Below are 23,116 nucleotides of genomic sequence, written 5' to 3' on the forward strand. Positions count from 1 at the left end.
GGCAGCCAAAGGGTCAAAGCTGCTATACTGTCATCCATCGGGGCTCACACCTAATACACCCTGACTGTGAGGGGCGGGGCTATGCGGGATCCGCCCACTGCACGCAGAGAGTGACTGATACACAATAGAGGCCGAGGATAACACAGGAGACGCCGCCGAGAAAAAGATATCTGGAAGAGAGGTGAGAGCGCTTCAAACAAAGACATGGACCGTGGAAACCCGAGGAGCTGCCCGAACATCGCTTGGTAACAGGGAGGGTAATGGATCCGGAGCGGCTTAACGAATCGATTCGGAAGCTGCTGCGAGCGTTCTGCTAGATGAGCTATGGCTGAAGCCAGCGTTAACGAGCGCCCTACATACGGAGAACGCGTATAGCAGAGGGCCCCTACCCTGTGATCACGGGCCCGGGCACTCACACACATCCTTCACGCCCTGCATGTCAGCGTATACTCGGCACTGATTCCAATTAGACAGACTGACCGGTCTCAGACAGCGGTGCGGCCATGTTTGGACCTCCATGCTGAATTTGTGTAGTTTAACCCCTGCCGGTCCTGGGGCCGCGGAGCAGGATGCTGGAGCCCGCGGGGTTTGCCGAAGCATGGCGGGCACAGTTCCCGGACGCGGAGCCGCCCCGCATGGAGCTGCGCACGGTGAGGGACATGGAGCAGGAGCTAGAGAGATGCCGGGCATCGGTTCGCCGGCTAGAACGCGAACTCAACCGGGAGCGATTTCGGATGATCTATCTGCAGACCCTGCTGGCCAAGGAGCGGAGAGCATATGACCGGCAACGCTGGGGCTTCGAGGAGAGACCTTCCCCGGGCGGGGAACGACTCACTGGCGGGGAAGAGAGGGCCAGGGGCCCAGGCAAGGAGCATAAGAGCCCAGAAGAGAGACCCCGGCTCCCTGGCCGGAGGGAGCCACCTGTTGGGGCCCCTGATTTATCTCCAGGTGATGTGCCCAGGGGCCCCCGCCGCCTGCTCAGTTTGACAGAGAGAGATGGGGTAGAGGCGCGCTCGGATAAGCTGCGGAGAGCGTCGTCACATCCTGAAGGCAGTCCTGGTCCCAGGGCCCCACGGGTTGTGGAACCCCGCCGCGGCCGATCCTCGGACAGCAGCTGTGGCTGGGATGGCGAGTACGAGGAGGCCGAGCTAAACCCACGCTTCCTGCGGGACAATGCATTGCCCGGTCCTGGTGGGCACTGGGGAGAGGCCTGGCCCCGCCGCTCCTTCTCGCCCCAGAGCTTTGAGGACCTGGGGGGTGGCTACACCCCCGACTGCAGCTCCAATGAGAATCTGACCTCCAGCGAGGAGGAGCTTTCCTCGGGCCCCTCTGGCAGAGTTTCCCCGCGGGGGCTGTGGGGCCGCTCCCCACCTTCCCCTGGCAGCTCCAGCCCACCCACACCACAAGCACCTGCAAGGCAGTGTCAGCTCAGGATCTCTGAGGCTGCCATAGTCGGAGTACGGAGGAGCGGACAGATCTGGCCTAGCTGCGCAGAACCTGCTGGACGGGATGGGAGTTTCCATGGAGATGCAGGTAAGGTTCCGCGGGGGCGGGGTTAAACTACTTTTTTTTTCACAAATTTTTCACTAATTCACTAATTTCCATAATGCCAAAAGTCAAAATGCTTAATGCAAGCACTGTGTACAGCTTGTGGTTAGGCTTATGGAATACTGGTAGAACTAGGCATTATGGGGCACATTTACTTATTCTGTAGAAAAGGGCAGCAGCACCACCTCCTCAGATTGCTGCAAAATAATTCAGTAAATCCTATGGTGGGCAAAGAGCCAGAGATGCCCACATATGTATTTTGGAGTCCCTTTTCCAGTGTGCAGAAAAGAACATGTTCTTGGGAAGAATATTTACCCAACCATCTGCGTGATGGCACGTCGGACCTGTCCATGAACAGCATTTTATATATTATTTCAGAACATAGGCCCTGTTTTGATTTACTATAGAATGTGACTGTGTATTGATGTTACTGTACTACTAGATACAATATTCTCAGAACTGGTGGGGCATATTCCCTTGGTGTACATTTGACTGGGCTTAGAACATTTAATTGTCTAATAAAAATAATTCTGTCTGTTTTGAAGAAACAACGAGCTCTGCGGAAACGTTCAAGAGATCCTTGGTTGGTGGGATGTTAAGAAAAGCTACTCGACACAGAGAGTTTCTCCAGTGATAAAGTACCCCCCAGCAGTGCGGGTACAGTTGGCCCTTTCAATAACACAGATCTTAAACCAGAGGTGCACAGCTCCAGCCCTCCTGGACCACAAACGGGAGATATCTAAGCTGGGAGAACCAAAAATGTGTGCAGCCCTAGAGGATTGGAGTTTTGCACCATTCTTTAAGACCTGAAAATGGATACATTAGGCTAAGGGATTATTCGCTAAAAGGAGAGTTTTCAGGGGGCTTGTGGTCTTAACTCTCACTTCGCTATTCCTCATGAAGGGCTATTCATGGCTAGCCTTGCATAATGTATAACTCAAAGGAGACTGGTGAATTCTATATATACATTATGCAGGGCCAGTCAAGCCATTTCAGCTTCAGAAGTTTGCTGGGATTGGCTCTTCATGGTGCATAGTGAAGTCAAGCAACTGAAACACATCTTTCCTTTCTCTCTTTGGTGAATAAACTTCAGTGTGGTCTCGAGCCAGGTGCTTGTAAAATGCAGATATGTTCTTAGCAGACTCAAGTCTTAAACTCTCCTTTCTCACTGCATCCTTAGAAGGCAAGCTTGCTTATGAGTGAGCCTGGGATTTGACTTGGCCTCAAGTCCACCGGTAGTTCTCCATGTCTAGTTCTTCCCACCTTAAGACGTAATGGTGCAAAACAATTGAGATTTAATCTGTGGCAAATATACTTCTTTATTTTAACTTTACTCTTCATAATGGTAACAAGCACATATAAAGAACTGCGTTATTCGGAGTGTATAAACTCACACAAGGAAATCAATTGCTATGTTATACATTTATATATCGCAGGGCATGTGCCGCTTCGTATTGTGTGCATGTTATATCGTGTGAATGGTCGATGTGGTCACCCTATGTACTTTTCAGTTTGGTTTTGGTGCTTAAGAAGTTATGCCCCTTCACCTTATTGAGATATATAAGTGTGTGTGTGTGTGTGTGTGTGTATATTATGTGTTAAGAGAGGCTCCTCATCGGAGCCCAAAATGTTGACATTTTGCTAATGGCTTGTTTACAGACCATAAAACGAAGTATAACGACCTTTGGTTAGATTGCAAAGCACATGATATATCTAGCGTTATGATCACACGTGCTTGTTGCCCTTCCTTTCTGCTCCAAAGTAATTAACTTGTACCTTTTTTGATACATCTGCAAGCCGTTGCCTGAGAAGCAGGAAAACGCTGTGTAGGCCCCGAGCTCCCTTGGGTTCTGTGCTGGGGTTAAAGAAGACTCAATGAGTGTGTTTCTCTTTCCTCTCTCACTCTCCGTTATCCCCCCCCCACACACACACACACGAATGCCTCTCTTGTTAGTTTTCATATATTTATTACATTTCATGTCAGCAGTGACACTTTCTATTCATTTTCAATCACTAGAAGGACTTTACTAATAGCTTTTCCTGTAGACCGTTCACTCTCCAGTCTGAACTGTGATTGACCCTGTGTATTACTTCCTATTACCCTGTATTGTATATAATGACTGTTCCTTCTCACGCTGTATGTCTCTAGGATTCAGGTGCTGATTGTTGGATGCTATAAAAAGAGCACTGTACAGGACTGCTACACCAACCTACTTAACAGGCTTCAGACCTGTCTGTCCTGGAGACCACCATAGCGATGGCATAATGGGGCATCACCGAGCTTAGGAAGCTCTCACGATACCTGTGTATACATGTGGCTCCCGAGTGACGTCAGTAGGCTGGTGCTAGAGGAATAAAATGTTTCTTGTTGATACAGGAATATTGATGTTTTTAATAATAATTCTGCTTTGAATTATACAATTCCCTTACATTACTGTCTCATACTTCCTCCAGTCACCGCTTATAGAAGCTCTGTAGAAGTTGAAATCCCTCTATTACTCCTTGTACTTGTTCCATTCACTTGCTCATATTGATCCATAGAACAGTTCACTAAAATCTCTCATATCTCTGATTTTGTATACAGATCCATATTATTCCTTCAAAAAAAGACTAACAAAAAAAAAATCCCCTTCAACGTCTGACACAAAATGTGTTCTAATTGTTCCTATGATGCTATACCATGCTTCCTATATCTTCCTATTTAGCACTGTAACAGCTACATATTAATTCTTTTGTTCAGTATAACTGTCCTGTTAAACACTTAGGGCCCTTATGATCCTCACCATCTCCTAGATTCTATATGAAGTCTCTAGAACTCCTTGTAGACTATACAAGGGCTTCTTATCCATCCACCCATTATTCTACCCAATAACTGATTGTACTTTTCCTGTTACTCCATATGACAGCCATGTCTAACGCCTCTTGTCACTTTTAGAAGAGCTTTAACCTTGATGTAACAATACCTGGAACATGGCTAGTAAACATACAAATTTATAATTTAACAGCAGATAAGAACCTTTTGGCCACTTTTTCCCTTTAGAAAACTTAAAATGTATTCTTGACTTTTATTCAGGATAGTTGTGAACATTTATTCCTCTGTGGAGGGTACTTGGTTGCCTTATGCTTATCATTGTAGGTGCTGACTTGCACTGAACAGGTACAAGCTTGGTCGAAACCTGGAGATCATTCCTGGCTTGGTAGGGCCCTAGGAAATATAGCATCTATGGTTATAATCTCCTTCTGCTACTACATAAGATGTTGCTGACATAAATAACCATGTATTTTCACCTATGCAACCTCCCGGTATAAAGCATGTATGCAGAATTACATATCATGAGGGTTTGAGTTTAGTGCAAAAGAGTTCAATATAAAATTCCCATGACTTATTTATAAAGCCATAAATGTTAATGGGGTTGGCAAACAAGCTGACACAGAAACATGTTACATGCAAGAGGTAGAATTTTTAAGTTTTACGGCTTCTGACCTTGGGACCTGGCTATCTCTATTTTCTAATTGAATTCCCCTTATCAGCTCACCCTTCTTTTCTGTGCCTTTCATAACATCAGTCTACGTTTCTTCTAATACGTCTCTCAAAGTCTTAAGCAGTTCAGTTCAGACGGTTAAAGGTATCGTCTTTACCAAATCCTCCTGATACTCAACAGGATATTTGCTACAAAACCTCTTCTATTATTCCATGTAAATTATTAGTTCTTCCGCTAATATACAGGTATCACAGAGAGCTCTTTATAGTTGCATCATGTGTGCAGCCAACCAGAACTGGACATTTATGTCAATAGTCATAAATAATCAAGGTAGTCAAATCATTTGTTATTGCCCTACTGCTGTATGCTAAAGGCGGCAGTTCCAACTGTGTGTAAGCTTTATTCTTCAACTCGCCCTTCCCCCTTCCACGGTTTGTCTTGTTCCTGAGAGGGCACCACCAGGACATATCCAGAAAATGGTTGAGGGGGGGGAGGAGGAGGGAGACTGCTAATCAGCAGCATCTTGTACAGGCCATCTGTCCTTCTTCTACAGAATGGCCAGTAATGTTAGCAGCGAACAATAGCCATGTGGCACCTGCTAGTCTCCCAGCAGCCAGAACAAGAAAGCTAAGTGTCGTCTCCCTGTCTTTCCACATCTAACAGTATGCCTCTCATTATCAGGCAATTATACATTTTCAGAGTGTGTTCTAGAAGTAGCCAAACCAAACCATTTTTGGCATGCTTTTGCAGTGTGTACCGTGGGGAGGAGATCAAATGTGTCTCTGCCCTTCTTATCTCACAGTAATTGCACGCCATAATGAGGTGGAACGTTAACGTGCCCGTGAAGAATATAACACATAACGTAGTGTCTGATAATTGAATGCAGTGTAGAGCTTTTAAGTGTTTGTCGTTACCGTGGATATTATGGCCCAGAAAATAAGTTTGTGTAGACGTGTATGTAGCAGGTCAACACTAAATGCCTTTTCCTTCTAGTAACGTCCACATCCCTGCAAAGGCAACATTGCATCACCTTTCAGCTGTACGTACATTACAACTGGGAGCTGGGATCACTGTCTAAGGCCTCTGGAAGAAAGACATGTTCCTAATAGCAAAATATTATTGGTTTGATATGGGCTGAATAATGTGATGGGCTGCAGAAGACTATGTGATATGGGTAATAGAGTGAGTGGCCACATGACCTTGGAAGGAGCGCAGTGATAATGGGCACAATGGAGGAGGTCATGTGATGTTCTTCTCCACTGCAAGATTTACAGCCTAATCCCTTTGTGTCTACTCAACCCTATCAGACTTAAAGCACCTCCAGCTCTTCTAATGGGCAAGCCAGTTAAAGCTTATTTGTATTAATGTGTTGCTAATGCACAAATCTTTGCCTTCAGACCCCCACTGCAATCTTCTAATTGAAATACAAATTCTTAAATTTGTTTTAAGATATCAATTAATGTCTGTGGCTGTGTTCTTAAGAGATGTGATCTTATACAAGGCAGTAACGCAGAGTTTTCTGAGTAAGAGTGTGTAAACAGACACTCAATGTGACCGTGAAAGCATTTTCTCAGTTCAGACGGATCAGAGCTTTTTTATTTACCTGACTTTAGGTAACCATGGTTTATTTACCAAGAGTTGATAAGACACGTGAGTGTACTTAAGATGTAAAATAGCAAAGCTATACGTTTTCTTGAAAGAACGATTAAAAACTAAATTTTGCTTGCATATGTGACACATTACTTGCATAAATGAAATTAGAATACAAATTCACTTCAATTTTCTAATGAGAGCTTACTTGAGCAGTCTTGTCTTTAAGCAGACACACTAAAGGAGGTTTATTTATTCCTGTAATTGGTTTCACTGTTTTGTTTTTTTTGGTCTGCAATTACTGGACTATTTAACATATTTACTGGTCAGTGTCCATTGCAGTATTCTGAAATGTGTTGCTCACCCATCTGGAATGTATAGTTTGAGTAGGATGCAAACCAGTCAGAGACGGAGCTCCAAATCCCAGACACAAAAGGTTCGTTATAACAAAAAGCTAACAGGCCCGGGTCCTCTTTGTAGAATTACTTAGAATGCCCCCATTGCAGCCGGTAGAGGACTAACCAAAGGCACCTATTCAGCCTCATTGAATTGAAACAGGAGTCCATATGTCTAGCTGAGGATCGTAATATAACATACTAATACCGTATTGGCCCGAATATAGGCCGCACTTTTTTCCCCCACTTTAAGTCTTTAAAGTGGGGATGCGGCCTATATTCGGGGTCTAGCGCCCGACGCCCGGGACATGCAGTCCCGGGCGCCGGGCAGGCAGCGGGGTTAGGATACAGATCCCCCCGCAGCGGTGCAGGGGACCTGCATCCTACTGTCTGATACGCTGAGACAGCCTCCCCTGCCAGCACTTCCCACGGGGGGAGTACCGGCACGGGAGGTTGTCTAAGCGCATCGCACGGACGTTCACCGGCAGCGGCGATGCGCCGTTGCCGGTGAACGTGCGCACGATGCATTCTAACCCCCCCGACTTACCAGGGCAGACTCCCGGGTATCTTGCAGGGCCGGCGGAAGACATCTACGCAATACGCGTATACAACTTCCGGTGCCGGCACTTCCGCTGAGTGCCGGTACCGGGAGTTGTATACACGATGTGCATAGATGTCCCCCTCCGGCCCCGTAAGACACCCGGGAGTCTGCTCTGGTAAGTCGGGGGGGGGGGGCAGAGTGGCAGCGTATCTCTAGGGGGGGGGGGACAGAGTGGCAGCATATCTCCGGGAGGGGGGGAGGACAGAGTGGCAGCGTATCTCGGGGAGGGGGGGAGGACAGAGTGGCAGCATATCTCGGGGGGGAGAGGACAGAGTGGGAGGATGTTTTTTGGTGCTTTTTTTTAAAGAAAAAAACTTTTTCTTTAAAAAAAGCACCAAACTTTTAGGGTGCGGCCTATATACGGGGGCGGCCTATATCCGAGCCAATACGGGTATAAGTAATATAACTAGAAACAAGAATACTTTCTACAGCATGCTTCCGTAACCTTTCGCGCAGTCAGGGCCCTTCCGATGAGTGAGTGGGAATGTTGCAGAATGTGATCTCTGGTGTGTGTGTTAGAGTGCTGTATCAGGGCATATATAGTACATATGGTTATCTGAGCATGTGACTATATCAGAGAGGACATTTGAGTCTGTGTGAAAGCCTCGCGGAGATTATCTATTGTGTCTTGACAAGGGGGAATCTGAATATGAAAGTCTATAAGGCAATGGTATATGATTAGGTGTGTTAATGTAATTACCAGTCATACGCTTTGAGCAACACTATTGGCACACTTTAAATGCACTTGCTTTACATTGCTTAACATGTATGTTGAACCGACGTGTCTGTATGGTTGGGGCTACTTGAGATTTTAATGCCTGATTAATGATCACAGTGAAAGGACATTTGGGAAAACCCACTAATTATGGTAGTTGACAGGCAGTGTTTGTAATTGTCTGGTGTGTGCCAGTGCAAAACATTTTGGCAGAGGGTTGAATATACTTCATCTGACCATCCCTAGACTTTACCAGCCATGATCTATAAGAAATGTAAGTGCAAACATGACAGTGGTAGACTCGGTAGTACACAGGTGGATGATATAAAACAAAGTGTAACTTTGGAGGACCAGTGTGTGAATATATCTGAGGGGGTTACCTGTGGCTATGAAATTATGACATTATAGTAGCCTCTGTCTGTATCCATACACTGTGAGTCATTGTGAACACATTGCAGATGTGATCTGTGTTTTCAGTGAGGTGCGAGAGTAAATATTCTGAGAAGTCTGTATTGCAGAACTTGGCTCGTAAACCTGCTCTGCGACTGAACGCGGAGAGAAAAGTCTGTACATCTTGCACGTAGGAGCTGAGCTCAGTACTGGAGAATGGATGTGTCTCGGCTTGCAGCTGGTGATGTGGCAGGTGCAGTGTATCCAAGGCACGAGCTTTAATTAGCCACATGTGCGTTACACCTGTTAACACTGCCCACAGATGCATGCCACTTGGTTACTGACACTATGTAATCCCCCGAGTGCCAGCAGTGCATTGCCGAGTGATACAATCACACACGCCACCTGCTCCAAAGCTGAAGCAGCTCTGCTTGCTATGCAAGTCCCAGTTGATCAGCTTAATAATGACTAGCAGAAAGCCAGGGCCTCGCTGTCAGAGGAACCTAATTTTATTGCCAGCAGTAGGATACCAATACATTAATATATTTACATTGTGTTTTGGGCATTAATGTAGGTAATGGGTGTTGCCGAGCATACTTTGCCTTTACTTCAGTACATAGTGCAGTAGTTAGCATTGCTTATCTGGGCTCTTTGCATGGACATTGTAATAGTTGACACTGGGTTACTAGGAAGACTCGTTGGGGTCACCACACCAGCCATGTTCTCCAGAACATACATAATGTTTACATGTTACCTACCAGAGGTAATATGTGGAATATATGGAAAATAACCAATTACTCATTATATATACATCTTGTACTCTGCAGGGCAACACTTAACCTGTACTGGTCAGCAGTATGTGAGTATTGCATGTGTTCTGGAAAACATGAGTGATGAGGTCCACCCAGTCGTTGTAGGAGTTGCCACTTGGTTTCTTTTTTTACGGTTCATCTAACACTGCATTAATTGTGTTAAATCAAGCACTGGGTGTGTTTATTAATCACAGCTTGTACATGGTGTTTGAGCTGATACAGAATGTGAGATTTTCACACATCCCAATGTTTTAAATGTATGGAAAAATGGATATGGCTAGAGGGTAAGACTTATGGGACTGTTTTTACCATGTAATTCATAAGGTATACAGAAGACAAGTGGTGTGTTATGTTTATAAATGGAATTGTATAAACACATTGTATATTGTTAATATACTCTGCCCTCATCCCCCCCCTCCAAAAAAAAATAGCTGGATGTCATGTTGTGTGAGTTGCTGCATGGCACTCATATACCCTATATTACCAAAAGTATGATGGCTCCTGACCATCAAATCATGGATATTAATATGGGGTCTTCCCAAGCACACCACACCCCATTCAGCCAAAAGAGCATTTGTTTAAGTCAGGTATTGATGTTAGATAAGAGAGCCTGGTTAGCAATCAGCATCCCAAAGATGTTTAATGGGGGTAAGGTGAGGCCTCTGTGCCGGCCACTAGAGTTCTTCCACAACAGTCTCATCAAACCATGTCTTTATTGACCTTTCTTTGTGCGCTGAGGCACATTCATGCTGGAACAGAATAAAGCTTTCCCCAAACCTGTGCCGCAAAGATGGAGGCATACAATTGTCTAAAATGTCTTTGTACGTTGTAGCATTAACAGTACCCTTCACTGGAACTAAGAGGAATAGCCTGAAAAAATAGCCTGAGATCACTATCACCACCAAACTTTACAGTTGGCACAATGCATTCTGTTAAGGTTTGTTTGGTATTGTTCTGTTCGGCTTGTGGGCAGATGCTTGTCCGTGGAAACCCATTTCATGTAGCAGTGCTTGTGCTGATGTTGCTTCGAGAGGCAGTTTGGAACTCTGTAGTGAGTGATGTTACAGAGAATGGGCAATGATTTTTCAGCTCTCAACAACGCTGCTTTGTTAGTGTGTGTGGTCTTTGGCTTTATGGCTGAGCTGGTAATACTCCTAGACCCTTCCACTTCACAATAATAGCACTTACAGTGCCACGTTTAAAGTCACTGAGCGCTTTGGTACGGCACATTCTACTGTCAGTGTTTGTCTATGAAGGTGGCTGCCTATGTGCTTGATCTTATACACCTGTCAAAAATGGAAATGGCTGAACCACCTCATTAATTACGAGCGGTGTCCACATGCTTTTGGTTTATATAGTGTACATTACGTTTGTGCACGTTGCCTGTACATTTGTTTGTCCTCTGTGCATATATGTGTTGAATGTAGTGGCTTTACATGATGGCTAGTATGTATGTTCATGTTTATACATAGTGTTGGGTAGCGCCTTTCTTCCCAACTGGCCACAAACTATGAGAAGATACCTTAACTGCTAGGAGGCCTTTAGAAAAAGGCCAGAGTTGCTTTTCCCCAAGCCTGGGTGTTGGTTTTAATGTACTAGTTTTTACTTCAACCTAATTGTTTCCATGATATGTGCAGTTTCATGGCCTACTCCCTGAGCTTCCTGTCTGCACAGTATGGAAACTCATCACGGGACTTGTCCTGGCTCATCTGCCTTCTCGTTTGTTGTATTGCCTCTGCTGTACATGAGTTGTCACTATAGGTATTTCCGCATTTTAGCAATCTCTATCTCTCATCCTGTGAATTACATCATGACGTTCCACTCTCATGGATTCCATGATTCTCAGTCTATGATTAAATCTTTGCAATGTTGTGATTTTTGCCTGTCAGACAGGAAAAACAGCCCTATTATACTGTAGAGGGAAAAGAGACAGGAATGTCATATACTTTTTAATCTGGATTGGCCAAGTTTATCTTGATGCCCCTTAGGAGATGATGCAGCATAACTCAAATCACCTTCAGCCATGACTTGCAATGCATAGTCTTAGTTACCTATGGAGGGTGGCTCCACATATGCTCCATAAATGCTTTAGAGGAAAGGCGTTTTTACATTAATACGAGTGGGTTGCTTAACTAAATTTACTGCCACATGGTAACCTTGTTACCTGATTTAAGTACAGTTCCCATGATCAGCTGCAGTGAGGCCTGTAAGTACAAGGGGCTTTACTCGCACAGTTGCTGTATATCTGCATTTAAGGATCTAGTGTTCAAAATGGGTTAAATTAACCTGCACACACCACTTTGTAAATGTGCTAATTATGCTCCTGAGACATAGAAAGTATTAACAATACGGAGTGGAAAAGTATGTTGTGAAGGTGAGGTCACAGTTGAGGCTATATATAATATAAATTGAATATCAGTGATATGGGATAAAACCCGTGAATGTATCATATTCATTCCTTAATATAAGACCAATCAAGAAGTTTAGGTTTTACCACCGTTTGAAAGTAACACTCTGATGTCAATGCATGGTTAAGGTCTAATATTTGCCACTATGATACCTGCTTCTACAGGAGATACTCCCTTATTGCTTTATTTGGTTACTCATAGTTAGGTGAGCCTTTGTTTACTGTAAGAAGTTTCATTTATGCAAGAGTGGTTTTAAACTGAGTCTTGTTTACTCATAGATGCTTCCCTCTGCCGGACGCCCCCCGGTGGTAATGATGAGCAGCGGGCTCAGCACGACCTGATGCCCTATATTGATGACTCCCCTTCGTCCTCCCCTCAGCTCAGTGCCAAGAGCCGTGGAAGCAGAGAAACAATTTCCTCTGGGTCTTTGGAGTCCAGCAAATCGGTGAGTACAATGAGCGCTGCTTCACCAGTTGGTCTATTTAGAGATGAACTCTGCAGAGTCTGGATTTCACAATGGGAATGGTCACTATTCATCAACCATCAGCCATATTCGGTGAAGACTGTCTTTGGGAGATGAGCTTGTTTGAGCATGCTAGTGCTATATTATGTTACCTTAACCAACCTAGCCGAAAAGCGGATTACAGTGGAATTTGTAAGAAACGGTAATACAAAGACCAATCGGTCTTCTCCTACAAGAAGAGATGCTTTTCAACTTATTCTGAATAAACCACCATAGTGGATATCTAAAGGCTGGATTATAGTTTTCTGACTCTGGTGTGGATTGAAGGGGTAAAAAAACTTAGATGGGGAATGTACTGTCAGAAACGCTCAACCAGAGAGTGGCTTATCAGACCAAACATGAGAGTCATAGGTTAGGTGTCCAAGACTCCAGACCACACAATTTACACTGTGACCCAACGCAGTGACTAATCTCAAGATGAGTGTGAAGTGCTGAATTTGGAAAAACATATGGATAGAGACAGGCTATGGACTTGGGAGATAATTATGACATTAGTTTTATTTAAAGATTGTTTTAAAAAAAATAACAAATACTGATAATAAATGTAAATTTATAATAATGTGCCCTCCAGTTATTTTTTTTTCAACTAGAAATGTTCTGTCCAGTGAGTGTTCCATTCAAATGTTAAGCTTACGCTTGCTGTGTGTAAAGCATTTCGCTATTGTATCAAGATGGAATTCTGGAAAAATGTTTTAATTGAAGGTGTCTTTTGGCTTCACCTGATCTGTCTTTGTAGAGTGAGCTGGACCTGGAGAAGGGGCTGGAGATGAGGAAATGGGTGCTGTCTGCAATCCTGGCCAGTGAAGAAACCTACCTGAGCCACCTGGAAGCCTTGCTACTGGTAAGGCAGGTTAAGACTATGTGAGCTGATTTTTGTTGGTATCAATAGGGGTGCATACTCTTTATTTTTTTCTTTACTTTTGCAGCCCATGAAGCCTCTAAAAGCTGCAGCAACCACTTCCCAACCAGTACTGACAGTGCAGCAGATTGAAACCATCTTCTTCAAGGTCCCGGAGTTATATGAAATTCACAAAGATTTCTATGATGCACTGTTTCCACGTGTACAGAAATGGAGCCATCAGCAGTGTGTGGGGGACCTGTTCCAGAAGCTTGTGAGTGTTACCCCATCTGCTTATTTGCCAGTGCCATCTGTTCTTTTATCTATAAACATGATGCCCAAAACACTATATTCTAGATATGTGCTTCTAAAGGTCTAGAAGCCAAGCATTGTGTTGTCTCATCTCTATCCCGGTTCCCTGACGATTGCAGTGTAGATTTCCATCAGGGGTAGGTGGTGTTTGGTATTCTACCAGCTGTGTACTTTGACTCCCAATATGCTGACCCAGTCAGGTGACCTGCTGAGCACGACAGAAGCTGTGGTAGGTAATCGGCCTGCTGAGGATTGAATGCCATAGTCCAAACAGCTGGAATGTGAGTGGTTGCTTATTGTAGGTCTCAATCTTCCATGGTTAGTAATGCACTGTGTTAAATCTTTTACATGCTATAAACATTTTAAGAGTAACTTATACTCTCTTTCTGTATTATAAAGGTATACTTTCCTTGTTTTTCTTGCATTCCCCACCTGTGCATTTTGATGCCGCCCCTTAACCATTCAATCTCTTGTATTTTCTCTCTCAGGCTAGTCAGCTGGGTGTATATCGAGCTTTTGTTGACAACTACGAGGTCGCCATGGAAACGGCAGAGAAATGCTGCCAGGCCAATGCTCAGTTTGCTGAAATTTCTGAGGTGAAAAAAACCTTTCATGTCACCCTAGTGAGAATTACACAAAGAGAAGTACTTGTAATAATATATACAGGCGTGCTTGATGAGAGGCATAAACAAGAAGAAGGCTCAGGCACAGACACGCGGAAACGTAGGCAGAGATGTTTAGTCTCGGAAGGACGTTATGATATCGTTTTGGTAGTCCAGCAAATCTTTCACTCAACTTCCAATGACAATGCCCAGAAAAACGACTCTTATTATAGATCTTTACTCTTTGCTCCAGAGTGTGATTAGCAGATGTTTAAAATCATGCCACCAGATGAGGTGTAGTGAAATGATTGCATAGGAAAATACAGTATTTTGTAATAAAATTTCTGCTTGTTGCTAAAAGTCACCTGGTGCTTTCCTCATTTGGCCACACAAATAATATACGCAGAGATGTAGGGCAGCTGTTGCAGAACTATATATCCAATAGGGCACGCCTAGCCATAGATACACTCCTTTTCTTGATGGTTCTTTAAAGTGATGATTTTAGTGTGTGATTAAAACAAAACCAAAAAATAGGCTGTTAACCTTTTCAAGCCCAGTGGGAGTTAATTCCACCTTTACAATATGGGTCCTATAGAATCCAGGCACATCGAGCATGCCAGCAGAGAGATGCCAGTCAGTGAGAGCTCAGCTGTCCCCGCTCCTGTAGAAAGAGGCACTCCTTTATATACAAAATGACACAATAAATCTTCCTTATTAGCACGTCTAGTCAGTTAAGAACTCTGCCTGTAATGCACATTAGTTCCAATATTTTACAGTATATTTCAATACAATTAACATGTAAGGTGTGTGTGTGTGTGTGTGTTTCAGAATCTAAAAGCCAGAAATACAAGGGAGTCCAAGGAAGTAACAGCTAAAACCTCTCTAGAAGGTCAGTATTAGGTGGTTTGGCAGCAATGAAACGTTCGGTACATCTATAGTACAGTAATGTACACAATCTTTCTTCTGTCCATAGCTCTGCTATACAAGCCTGTGGATCGTGTTACACGCAGTACATTGGTTCTTCATGTGAGTAGTATATGTTCGTGCTATTCCAACGCCTGCAACACTTGTCCTGCCAGTACAAGTCTAAAACGTTTAGGTATTTACAGGATCTGTTGAAGCATACACCGGCTGGGCACCCCGACTATCCTTTACTTCAAGATGCTCTCAGAATTTCCCAGAACTTCCTCTCCAGCATCAATGAGGAAATCACTCCCCGCCGGCAGTCGATGACCGTCCGGAAAGGAGAGGTGAGGGATGGTGATGCCTTGCAAATCACTGATAAGCCATGTGAGATACTGGAACATTGATTTGAGTTACCATGATGTATGTAAACTTAAGTTTGCGTCCACACACACACACACACGTGTGCAGTTTACATATTTTTTTTATACAGAAAGGAATTCTAGATTCTAAGCTTGTTTCTCTAGATTGTAGGCTCATTTGAGCAAGACCCCCTCAGCTTTTGTTTCTGTCATTTCAAATTGTTATGCAATGCATGGAGGCTTATATCGTGTTTACCCATTCTACTCCACTGCAAGATACACACAATAGTAAATTATGTGTATTTTTGAGGCAATAAACAAACATGCAGGCTTTGCAGAGTTTTAGCATGATGCTGTAGCGTATGTTAGCAACACATATTGAGTTGTATTCCTCACTATATAAACACTTATCTTTGAAGATAATATTAATGTACTCCAGTATATAGCATGTGACTCACTAAATACAAGAACAACCTGTTTACAATATAGTAATAACTGGTGCTGTAATGTTATATGAAGTAGTAACTTTAGTAGCATGGGCAACTGGATAATCATGCCTTTAAACCGTTAGTGTTAGACCATTGGTTGCTATGTTGGCAAGAACTCTCTTTCAAACTTTGCACCATAATCACATATACCCAACACCAACTGTATTGAAAAATGGCTTGCCAGTGCTCAATTAATGCACGTGTTGGGAGTGTATAGTTAAGTAGCGTTTTATATTTAGTAATGCTAAGTGTTGCAGATCATCAGCATGCCTACCTTGATTTCTTCACAGCACCGGCAGCTCTTGAAGGACAGTTTCATGGTAGAACTTGTAGAAGGTACAAGAAAATTGCGTCATGTCTTCCTTTTCACAGATCTACTGCTGTGCGCCAAACTGAAAAAACAGATAGGAGGGTAAGAAGTCACTGAACTAGACTTCATTTTAATGGGTTTACCCTGGTCTTTTTTCTCTGTGAGAGATGTTTAGATGATATAATTTATCATCTGTGTGTCCCCCCCCCCAGGAAAAGCCAGCAGTACGATTGCAAGTGGTACATCCCTCTTGCTGACCTGAGCTTCCAGCCATTGGATGAAACAGAGACTGCTCCCAATATTCCCCTTATTCCAGATGAAGAGCTAGAAGTCATCAAAGTGAAGATATCCCAACTGAAGAGTGATATACACAGGGAGAAGGTACACCATTTGTGTGTTGCAAGTCTGTAATATATGATCAAAAGCCATCACAAGAATTTCACTGTGTCCATAATAAGAAAAACACACAAAATTATGTTTCACAAAGCACCGCCTTGGAGTTTTACATTGCATGTATTCCTTATGGCCAGAATAATCACACTGATTCTGGTGGAATTGACAGGAAAATTACCACATGTGGAAATCTAGTGTTGCTGGTAGTCTGATACATATTAATGCCATACATACTGGGACGCATATGCTTGTTAATGTTTGTCTGTATACGCCTGCTTCCATATCTGTGCAAATTGTGTAGTGAACCCTGTTCTTTTACAGAAAGCTAACAAGGGAGGAAAGGGTCTGGAACGTCTGCGCAAAAAGCTGTCAGAACAGGAATCTGTCCTCCTTCTCCTGTCCCCCAGCATGGCCTTCAGAGTGCAGAACCGCAATGGAAAGGTGACCACCTCCACTCACACTCAATATGGCCTCTCCGCTGGCTGCTGTCACTCCCTTACATCACTTTATTTTCTTTTATCTTTAAAATTTCCATCATCATTTAAAAAAAAAAAATCTTCTTCCAGGGATACACATTTCTGACGTGGTCGGATTATGAGCGAGCTGAGTGGGGAGAGCATGTACGGGAGCAGCAGAAGAAATGTAAGTATGTGCCATCTAGGTATACGTGTGCAACTGTGCACACACCAATATGGTGGTAACTGATCCTATGTATCCTATGTTTGCCCTGTTTTCCAGGTTTCAAAAGTTTCTCTCTTACATCCCTGGAAATTCAGATGCTAACAAACTCCTGTGTGAAGCTGCAGACAGTCCATAGAGTTCCCCTTACCATAAGCAAAGATGGTAAGAATGTCAGGATAGGGAAGACTTGGGTTAGCCTCCCATGCCAATTTAGAGTATAGTTACTTTAGAGGTAGTTTCAGTAATTTATGTGAACCGGTTCATATCCCACCTGTTTGAAGTTTTTCATTAACTTTTTTTTTTTTTATTATTTACTACATTGCATGGTTACTTTGGTTGCCTATCAGTTGTAAAATACATAGACTCCAGATATAATATTTGCTGCGTTTCCTGTCCTTTTAGATGATGAGTCTTCTGGACTATATGGATTCTTAAATGTCATTGTTCACTCAGCTACTGGATTCCAGCAAAGCTCAAGTAAGTATGTTTAAGTGTGTAATATCCACAACCCGCATACTGCCTGTATATCGGTACAGAAATATAGAGGGCACACGACATATGTAAAAAAAAAAACAAAAACAAAAAAAACATAAAAACTAAGCAAGTTTACGTTACATATAACACACGTAACCCAAGATGCCCCACTTTCTCACAATGCCTTCACTTTACCAGACCTGTTCTGCACACTGGAGGTGGATTCTTTTGGTTATTTTGTTAACAAGGCGAAGACCCGTGTTTATCGGAACACTACTGAGCCCAGTTGGAATGAGGTAAGAAGGAATTACAAGACTTCTGTTAGTCAGGAAATCATTTTCAGCTGCCTCAATATTCAACACAAACCTCAAAACCCACCTTTTCAAAGAAGAGTACAACCTATAAGGCTAGAACTTATCTGCCGCTGATCTCCAACATTCACTTATGGCACCCTCTTTTCTTTGCACGGCTTTTCTACACCCCGTTTCCTCTAGGTTGTAAGCAGGACCCTCTTTTCCTAATGTAACAGTTTGTCGTAGTCAACTCTTGTTTACCAACCCTTTAAATGTATGAAAAGCTGTGTAAATTGTTGGCGCTTTATTAATAAAAGATAATTGCTGCCAGTCACTACCAAATCCGATTTATACCAGTGTTCCCAAAAAGCATGGCATCACTCATCCACTTAAGGATATAACCTTGGGAACACACAGTCCTTGTTGCATTCGTTTTAGGGTCTTGATCCCATCTAAAATACTGTGAAAGATGAGCCTTCCAACCCACTTACAGCTCTTGTGTCCCAATTGAAGAGGCATTTTCAAAACCCATTATTTTCTGCTTGTTTAATCTCCAGTGATATCTGTAGTGTGTAACCTTAACCTGTTTGTTTTCAGGAGTTTGAGATAGAACTGGAGGGGTCTCAGACCCTGCGCATTCTGTGCTACGAGAAGAGCTACAATAAGAATCGGCCCATTAGAGAGGATGGCGGAGAAAGCACTGAGCGGATGGTGGCAAAAGGGCAAATACAGGTAAGGCTCATCTTAGATGATCGGATGTGTAAGTAATTTGGTTTTAATCTTCGATTCAAAACATTTCAAAGAAGATTAAGGATCTGTCAGCGTACAACTACTTAGAGTTAATATGCCGACCTTACTGTGTCTTTCTCTCGCCCTAGCTTGACCCACAAATAGTCCTGGGGAAAGACTGGCAGCGATCCATTGTCTCTATGAATGGGGTAAGTAATGGTAGTGGAACTTAAATGAACACAGGCAGCCGTCTCTTCGAGCTTTGTGCCCTTGCACTTTTTAAACTCCCCTGTATCTGTTACCCTAACCTTATGTAGCATGTGTTTTGTGTCACGTTGCTTGCACTGCTTATCCTTCATTGCTCCTGGGGCCCCACCCCTGATATTTAGGCCCCTCCCCTCATTTCCCAGGATCCTGATACCTTTCTCTGCAGATTGAGGTCAAGCTGTCACTGAAGTTCATAAGTCGCGAGTTCAGTCTCAAGCGCCTTCCTTCACGGAAACAGACAGGAGTCTTTGGGGTTAAAATCTCCGTTGTTACCAAGTAAGTGAACCATTTGTTTTACACTCCGAAACATCATGGCTACATCAACACACCCCAATTATTGCGATACACATGCACACGTGGTTCAACGGGAATGTGAAAATTCTGTTGGGGATCAGTATTTGTCATGCTCAGTAATGGTTTCTACTTAATCCACAGGAGGGAACGTTCCAAAGTTCCATACATTGTGCGCCAGTGCGTGGAGGAGATTGAGAGACGTGGGATGGAGGAGGTTGGCATATATCGGGTGTCTGGAGTGGCCACTGATATTCAAGCCCTAAAGAATGCTTTTGATTCAAGTGAGTACAGAGAGACATATAAGACACTGGCACATTGAAAAATAAAATGTTTGGAGATGGAGAGAGGGGAGTACTTGGAAACACATAGAGCACAATGGAAAACAAGAACATGCACAGGTGGTGTGGAAATATCAGAAATTATTTCCCAGTAATTTTGTCTCTTCTGATTGATGCTTTCCTTGACCCATCAGATAACAAAGATGTATCTGTTATGATGAGTGACATGGATGTGAATGCCATCGCCGGGACCCTGAAGTTATATTTTCGGGAACTTCCTGCTCCTCTCTTCACAGATGAACTTTACCCCAATTTTGCAGAGGGGATTGGTGAGTTGGAGAAATTCCAATAAATAATTCCCATTGCAGTTGTTTTAGTGGATTTAACATCCATATTCTGTACCGCCTCATATACTCCCAGTTGATACAATGACATAAAACTATTCCTTTTTTCATCAGCATTGTCTGACCCTGTAGCTAAGGAGAGCTGTATGTTGAACTTGCTGTTGTCTCTGCCGGAGCCCAATCTGCTCACCTTCCTTTTTCTGCTTGACCATCTCAAGAGGTACTGCTGATGCATATCTTGATACATTCACCAAATGTCTTTGTAACTGCCAAAAATAATCATCCACCATCTGTTGTGTTGGCTCATGTGGCCACTGCCAGTGTAATTTCTCATTCCAACCCCCATCTTGACCGCCCCAACACACACCGATTAATTCTACTTCCAGTGATCATATATCGGAGTCCCGGTGCAGCTTCCATCTCTCTCCGTATATATTTTTTTAAATTCCTCTTGGTTTCATGTACAGTCCCACACACAGCTTTTAATTAGTGACACTTCCAGAAATATTTCTGCACTGTGAGGTTTCTGCGATGTGACCTAGGAAGCATGTTTAGTATATTTTTTCAGAGATGTAATATAATCCTTAGGGTTCCTTCACATGTTTGCTACTTCTGTGTCCCGTTTCAGAGTTGCAGAAAAGGAAAGTCAGAACAAGATGTCCCTGCATAACCTGGCCACAGTATTTGGCCCCACTTTGCTCCGGCCATCAGAAAAGGACAGTAAGATCCCAGCCAATCCTACCCAACCTATTAGCATGGCTGATAGCTGGAGTCTGGAAGTTATGTCACAGGTGAGCTATAACTTTTTTTATCACCTTGCCCTGTATGGCAGAAAGGTACACCTTCTCACCCTGTCTGTGAACAGAATACGTTTAGGGAAGCAGTTTGTTCAATTACCTGTCTGATTTTTTTCTCTCCATTTTTGTCTTCTAGGTGCAAGTTCTGTTGTACTTTCTTCAACTAGACACTATTCCGACTCCGGACAGCAAACGTCAAAGCATCCTCTTTTCTACTGAGGTCTAAACTTCATCAAGCTGCAGCTAGCAGATGGTGTCACATAAGATTACTGCCGGTCCCTCTCCTCTGCTGGGTTATGCACTCTGGAAAGGGATTTTGTTGGACCCTGCCACCTATGTAAAGGCTCAGTAATCTATCAGAACTGACAGAGTATTTTTTCTTTAATTTATTTATTTATTGGCTAGTAGGTCGCTAATAGGACAGATGCCGGTCCATGAACCTACCCTTGAATGTGGGGACCAGTACCTGGATAGTTGCAGTAATATATCAGAAGCCTGTAACTTGTCAGGGACCAAACAAGAAATAATATATTCATATAGGTTGATCTATAAGGGAGGTGTATTACCTTTTTTTTTCATTCCCAAATAGGGGTAATTTGAGGCCACTGTTTCTAAAGCCTGGGGTCAGTTTTTACTTTTTTTTTTAATATTATTATTCAGCTTGAACATTCTGCAGTTTGCAAATTCTATGCGAATCTCTTGAATATCACTAATATGTAACACTTGTTTAAGGATGGCACAGTGTTACAAAATGTTTTAAGCAATATTGTATAGGGAAGGTGACGTGATTCACCTGTCAACTTCGATTTATACCAATGCGAAATACGAAGACTGTGGAACTTTCTTTACTCTTCTTTAGTAGTAAGCGACTCCAGTGATTGCAGAGTGCTTGAGCTGTGTTGGTTCACTCCTACCGATCACCCGCTGGCACATTTCACGTGTTTGTTCACTTGTGCAGACTGCTTTTCCAGATCTCGTTGACCTAGTAAAGAACAAGGTCCATAGCTTGAAACCTCTATTCTAGACTCCATTTTATTTGCATAATGTTGTAATAAAGGGTTTTGGATGGATGGTTGCAAAGCTTAACACAGTCACAGTGTCAAATGAGTTGAACAAATTTTAGTGTGGGAGATTTAGGAAACCAATGTTTTAAGTGCAGGGATGCTTGTTTGGTTGGTCTTGAGACCCGCTTTCCCAATGGAATTGTCAGCACAGGTGGGAAATAACACTCTTAAGTGTTTGTTTTAGGAAACATTTAGGATCACCTGCTAACAGCCTTCAAGATTTCAGTAAATGTAGCCTTATGATGTACAGTAAATTCACAGTAAACTTCACTTCAGGTAGATTTTATTACCGAAGGCAAATAAACCAGAAGTTGTGTAAATGTGGGATCTAATTGATCCACCGTGTAATATATTACACTTCCTAAAACAATTATCACATGTGTTTATCAACACTAATAAAAGCAAGATATAGCCTTATTGATCATAGCCATATTGATAATTTTGATGATATATATATATCCATCAAATTGAAATCACCTTCAAAAGTCAAAAAAGGGCACTGGCTGAAAAGTCTAGCTATATAAGTCAATATTTGAAGACCATTACTGGGTTTCATTTGTGTCTTATTTGAATGGACACGTGACCCTCCTGTGCAGAATATAGATATCTTTCCCAGTACTAATGAGTTGGCTTCCACTGCCCCACAATTTCAGGTGTTTGTGTAGTAGTTTGTAGAATGACTGTTGTCTGTGGTATTTGCAGCATGTTTTAATGGGTTATTTTGTTAAAATAAAGATAACCCTTCATACTACAGAATTTTAGACAATATTATCATATTCAAGTTTTATACTGGAAATATTTAGGGACTTAGGATTTTTTTGTTCAGTTACAGATGACCTTTTATCAGGTTTGCCTTTTTCCTCCACCCTTTTATGGTTCCACAGCTCCTTTTTGTCTGTCCGAGTGTAATCAGATATATGCTGCTTCTTTGTATTCGGCCAGTGGAGCGGAATGAGTCATCAACGTGGTTTATTTAGTGACTCCTCAACTGTGGAACATTACCCCGTTAACGCTACACGGGGATCTGAAGCCATAAAATGGTTGTCCCATTTTAAGGGACATTCAACTTGGGCTATGCCAGACTCTGCACATGGAGCTGGTCTCCGTGTTCAAGTGCTAATTATACATAGACCATAATACCATAAGAGATCACTGCCAGAAAGACGGACCTGTTTTCCTCACTTTCTTCCCACTCTGCTGTACTTATGCATACACTGTAGGTG

General features: G+C 42.9%; 1 protein-coding gene across 1 annotated transcript; it reads left to right on the forward strand.

The window, feature by feature from the left end:
* The first annotated feature begins 86 nt into the window (after positions 1-86).
* On the forward strand, positions 87-21,478 carry BCR (BCR activator of RhoGEF and GTPase). The gene is made up of 23 exons (XM_053470352.1): positions 87-1,533; positions 12,220-12,386; positions 13,201-13,305; positions 13,391-13,576; positions 14,103-14,210; positions 15,045-15,105; positions 15,190-15,242; positions 15,326-15,466; positions 16,260-16,381; positions 16,492-16,660; positions 16,994-17,113; positions 17,239-17,314; positions 17,411-17,515; positions 17,756-17,830; positions 18,026-18,123; positions 18,718-18,852; positions 18,999-19,058; positions 19,283-19,392; positions 19,552-19,691; positions 19,883-20,017; positions 20,147-20,252; positions 20,661-20,823; positions 20,966-21,478. The coding sequence occupies exons 1-23, from the start codon at positions 570-572 to the stop codon at positions 21,053-21,055; spliced, it is 3,489 nt and encodes a 1,162-aa protein (XP_053326327.1). The 5' UTR covers positions 87-569; the 3' UTR covers positions 21,056-21,478.
* The last annotated feature ends 1,638 nt before the right edge of the window (positions 21,479-23,116 follow it).

Source organism: Spea bombifrons, chromosome 1 (genome assembly GCF_027358695.1).
Source record: "Spea bombifrons isolate aSpeBom1 chromosome 1, aSpeBom1.2.pri, whole genome shotgun sequence".
In the NCBI taxonomy this organism is placed as follows: Eukaryota; Metazoa; Chordata; class Amphibia; order Anura; family Pelobatidae; genus Spea; species Spea bombifrons.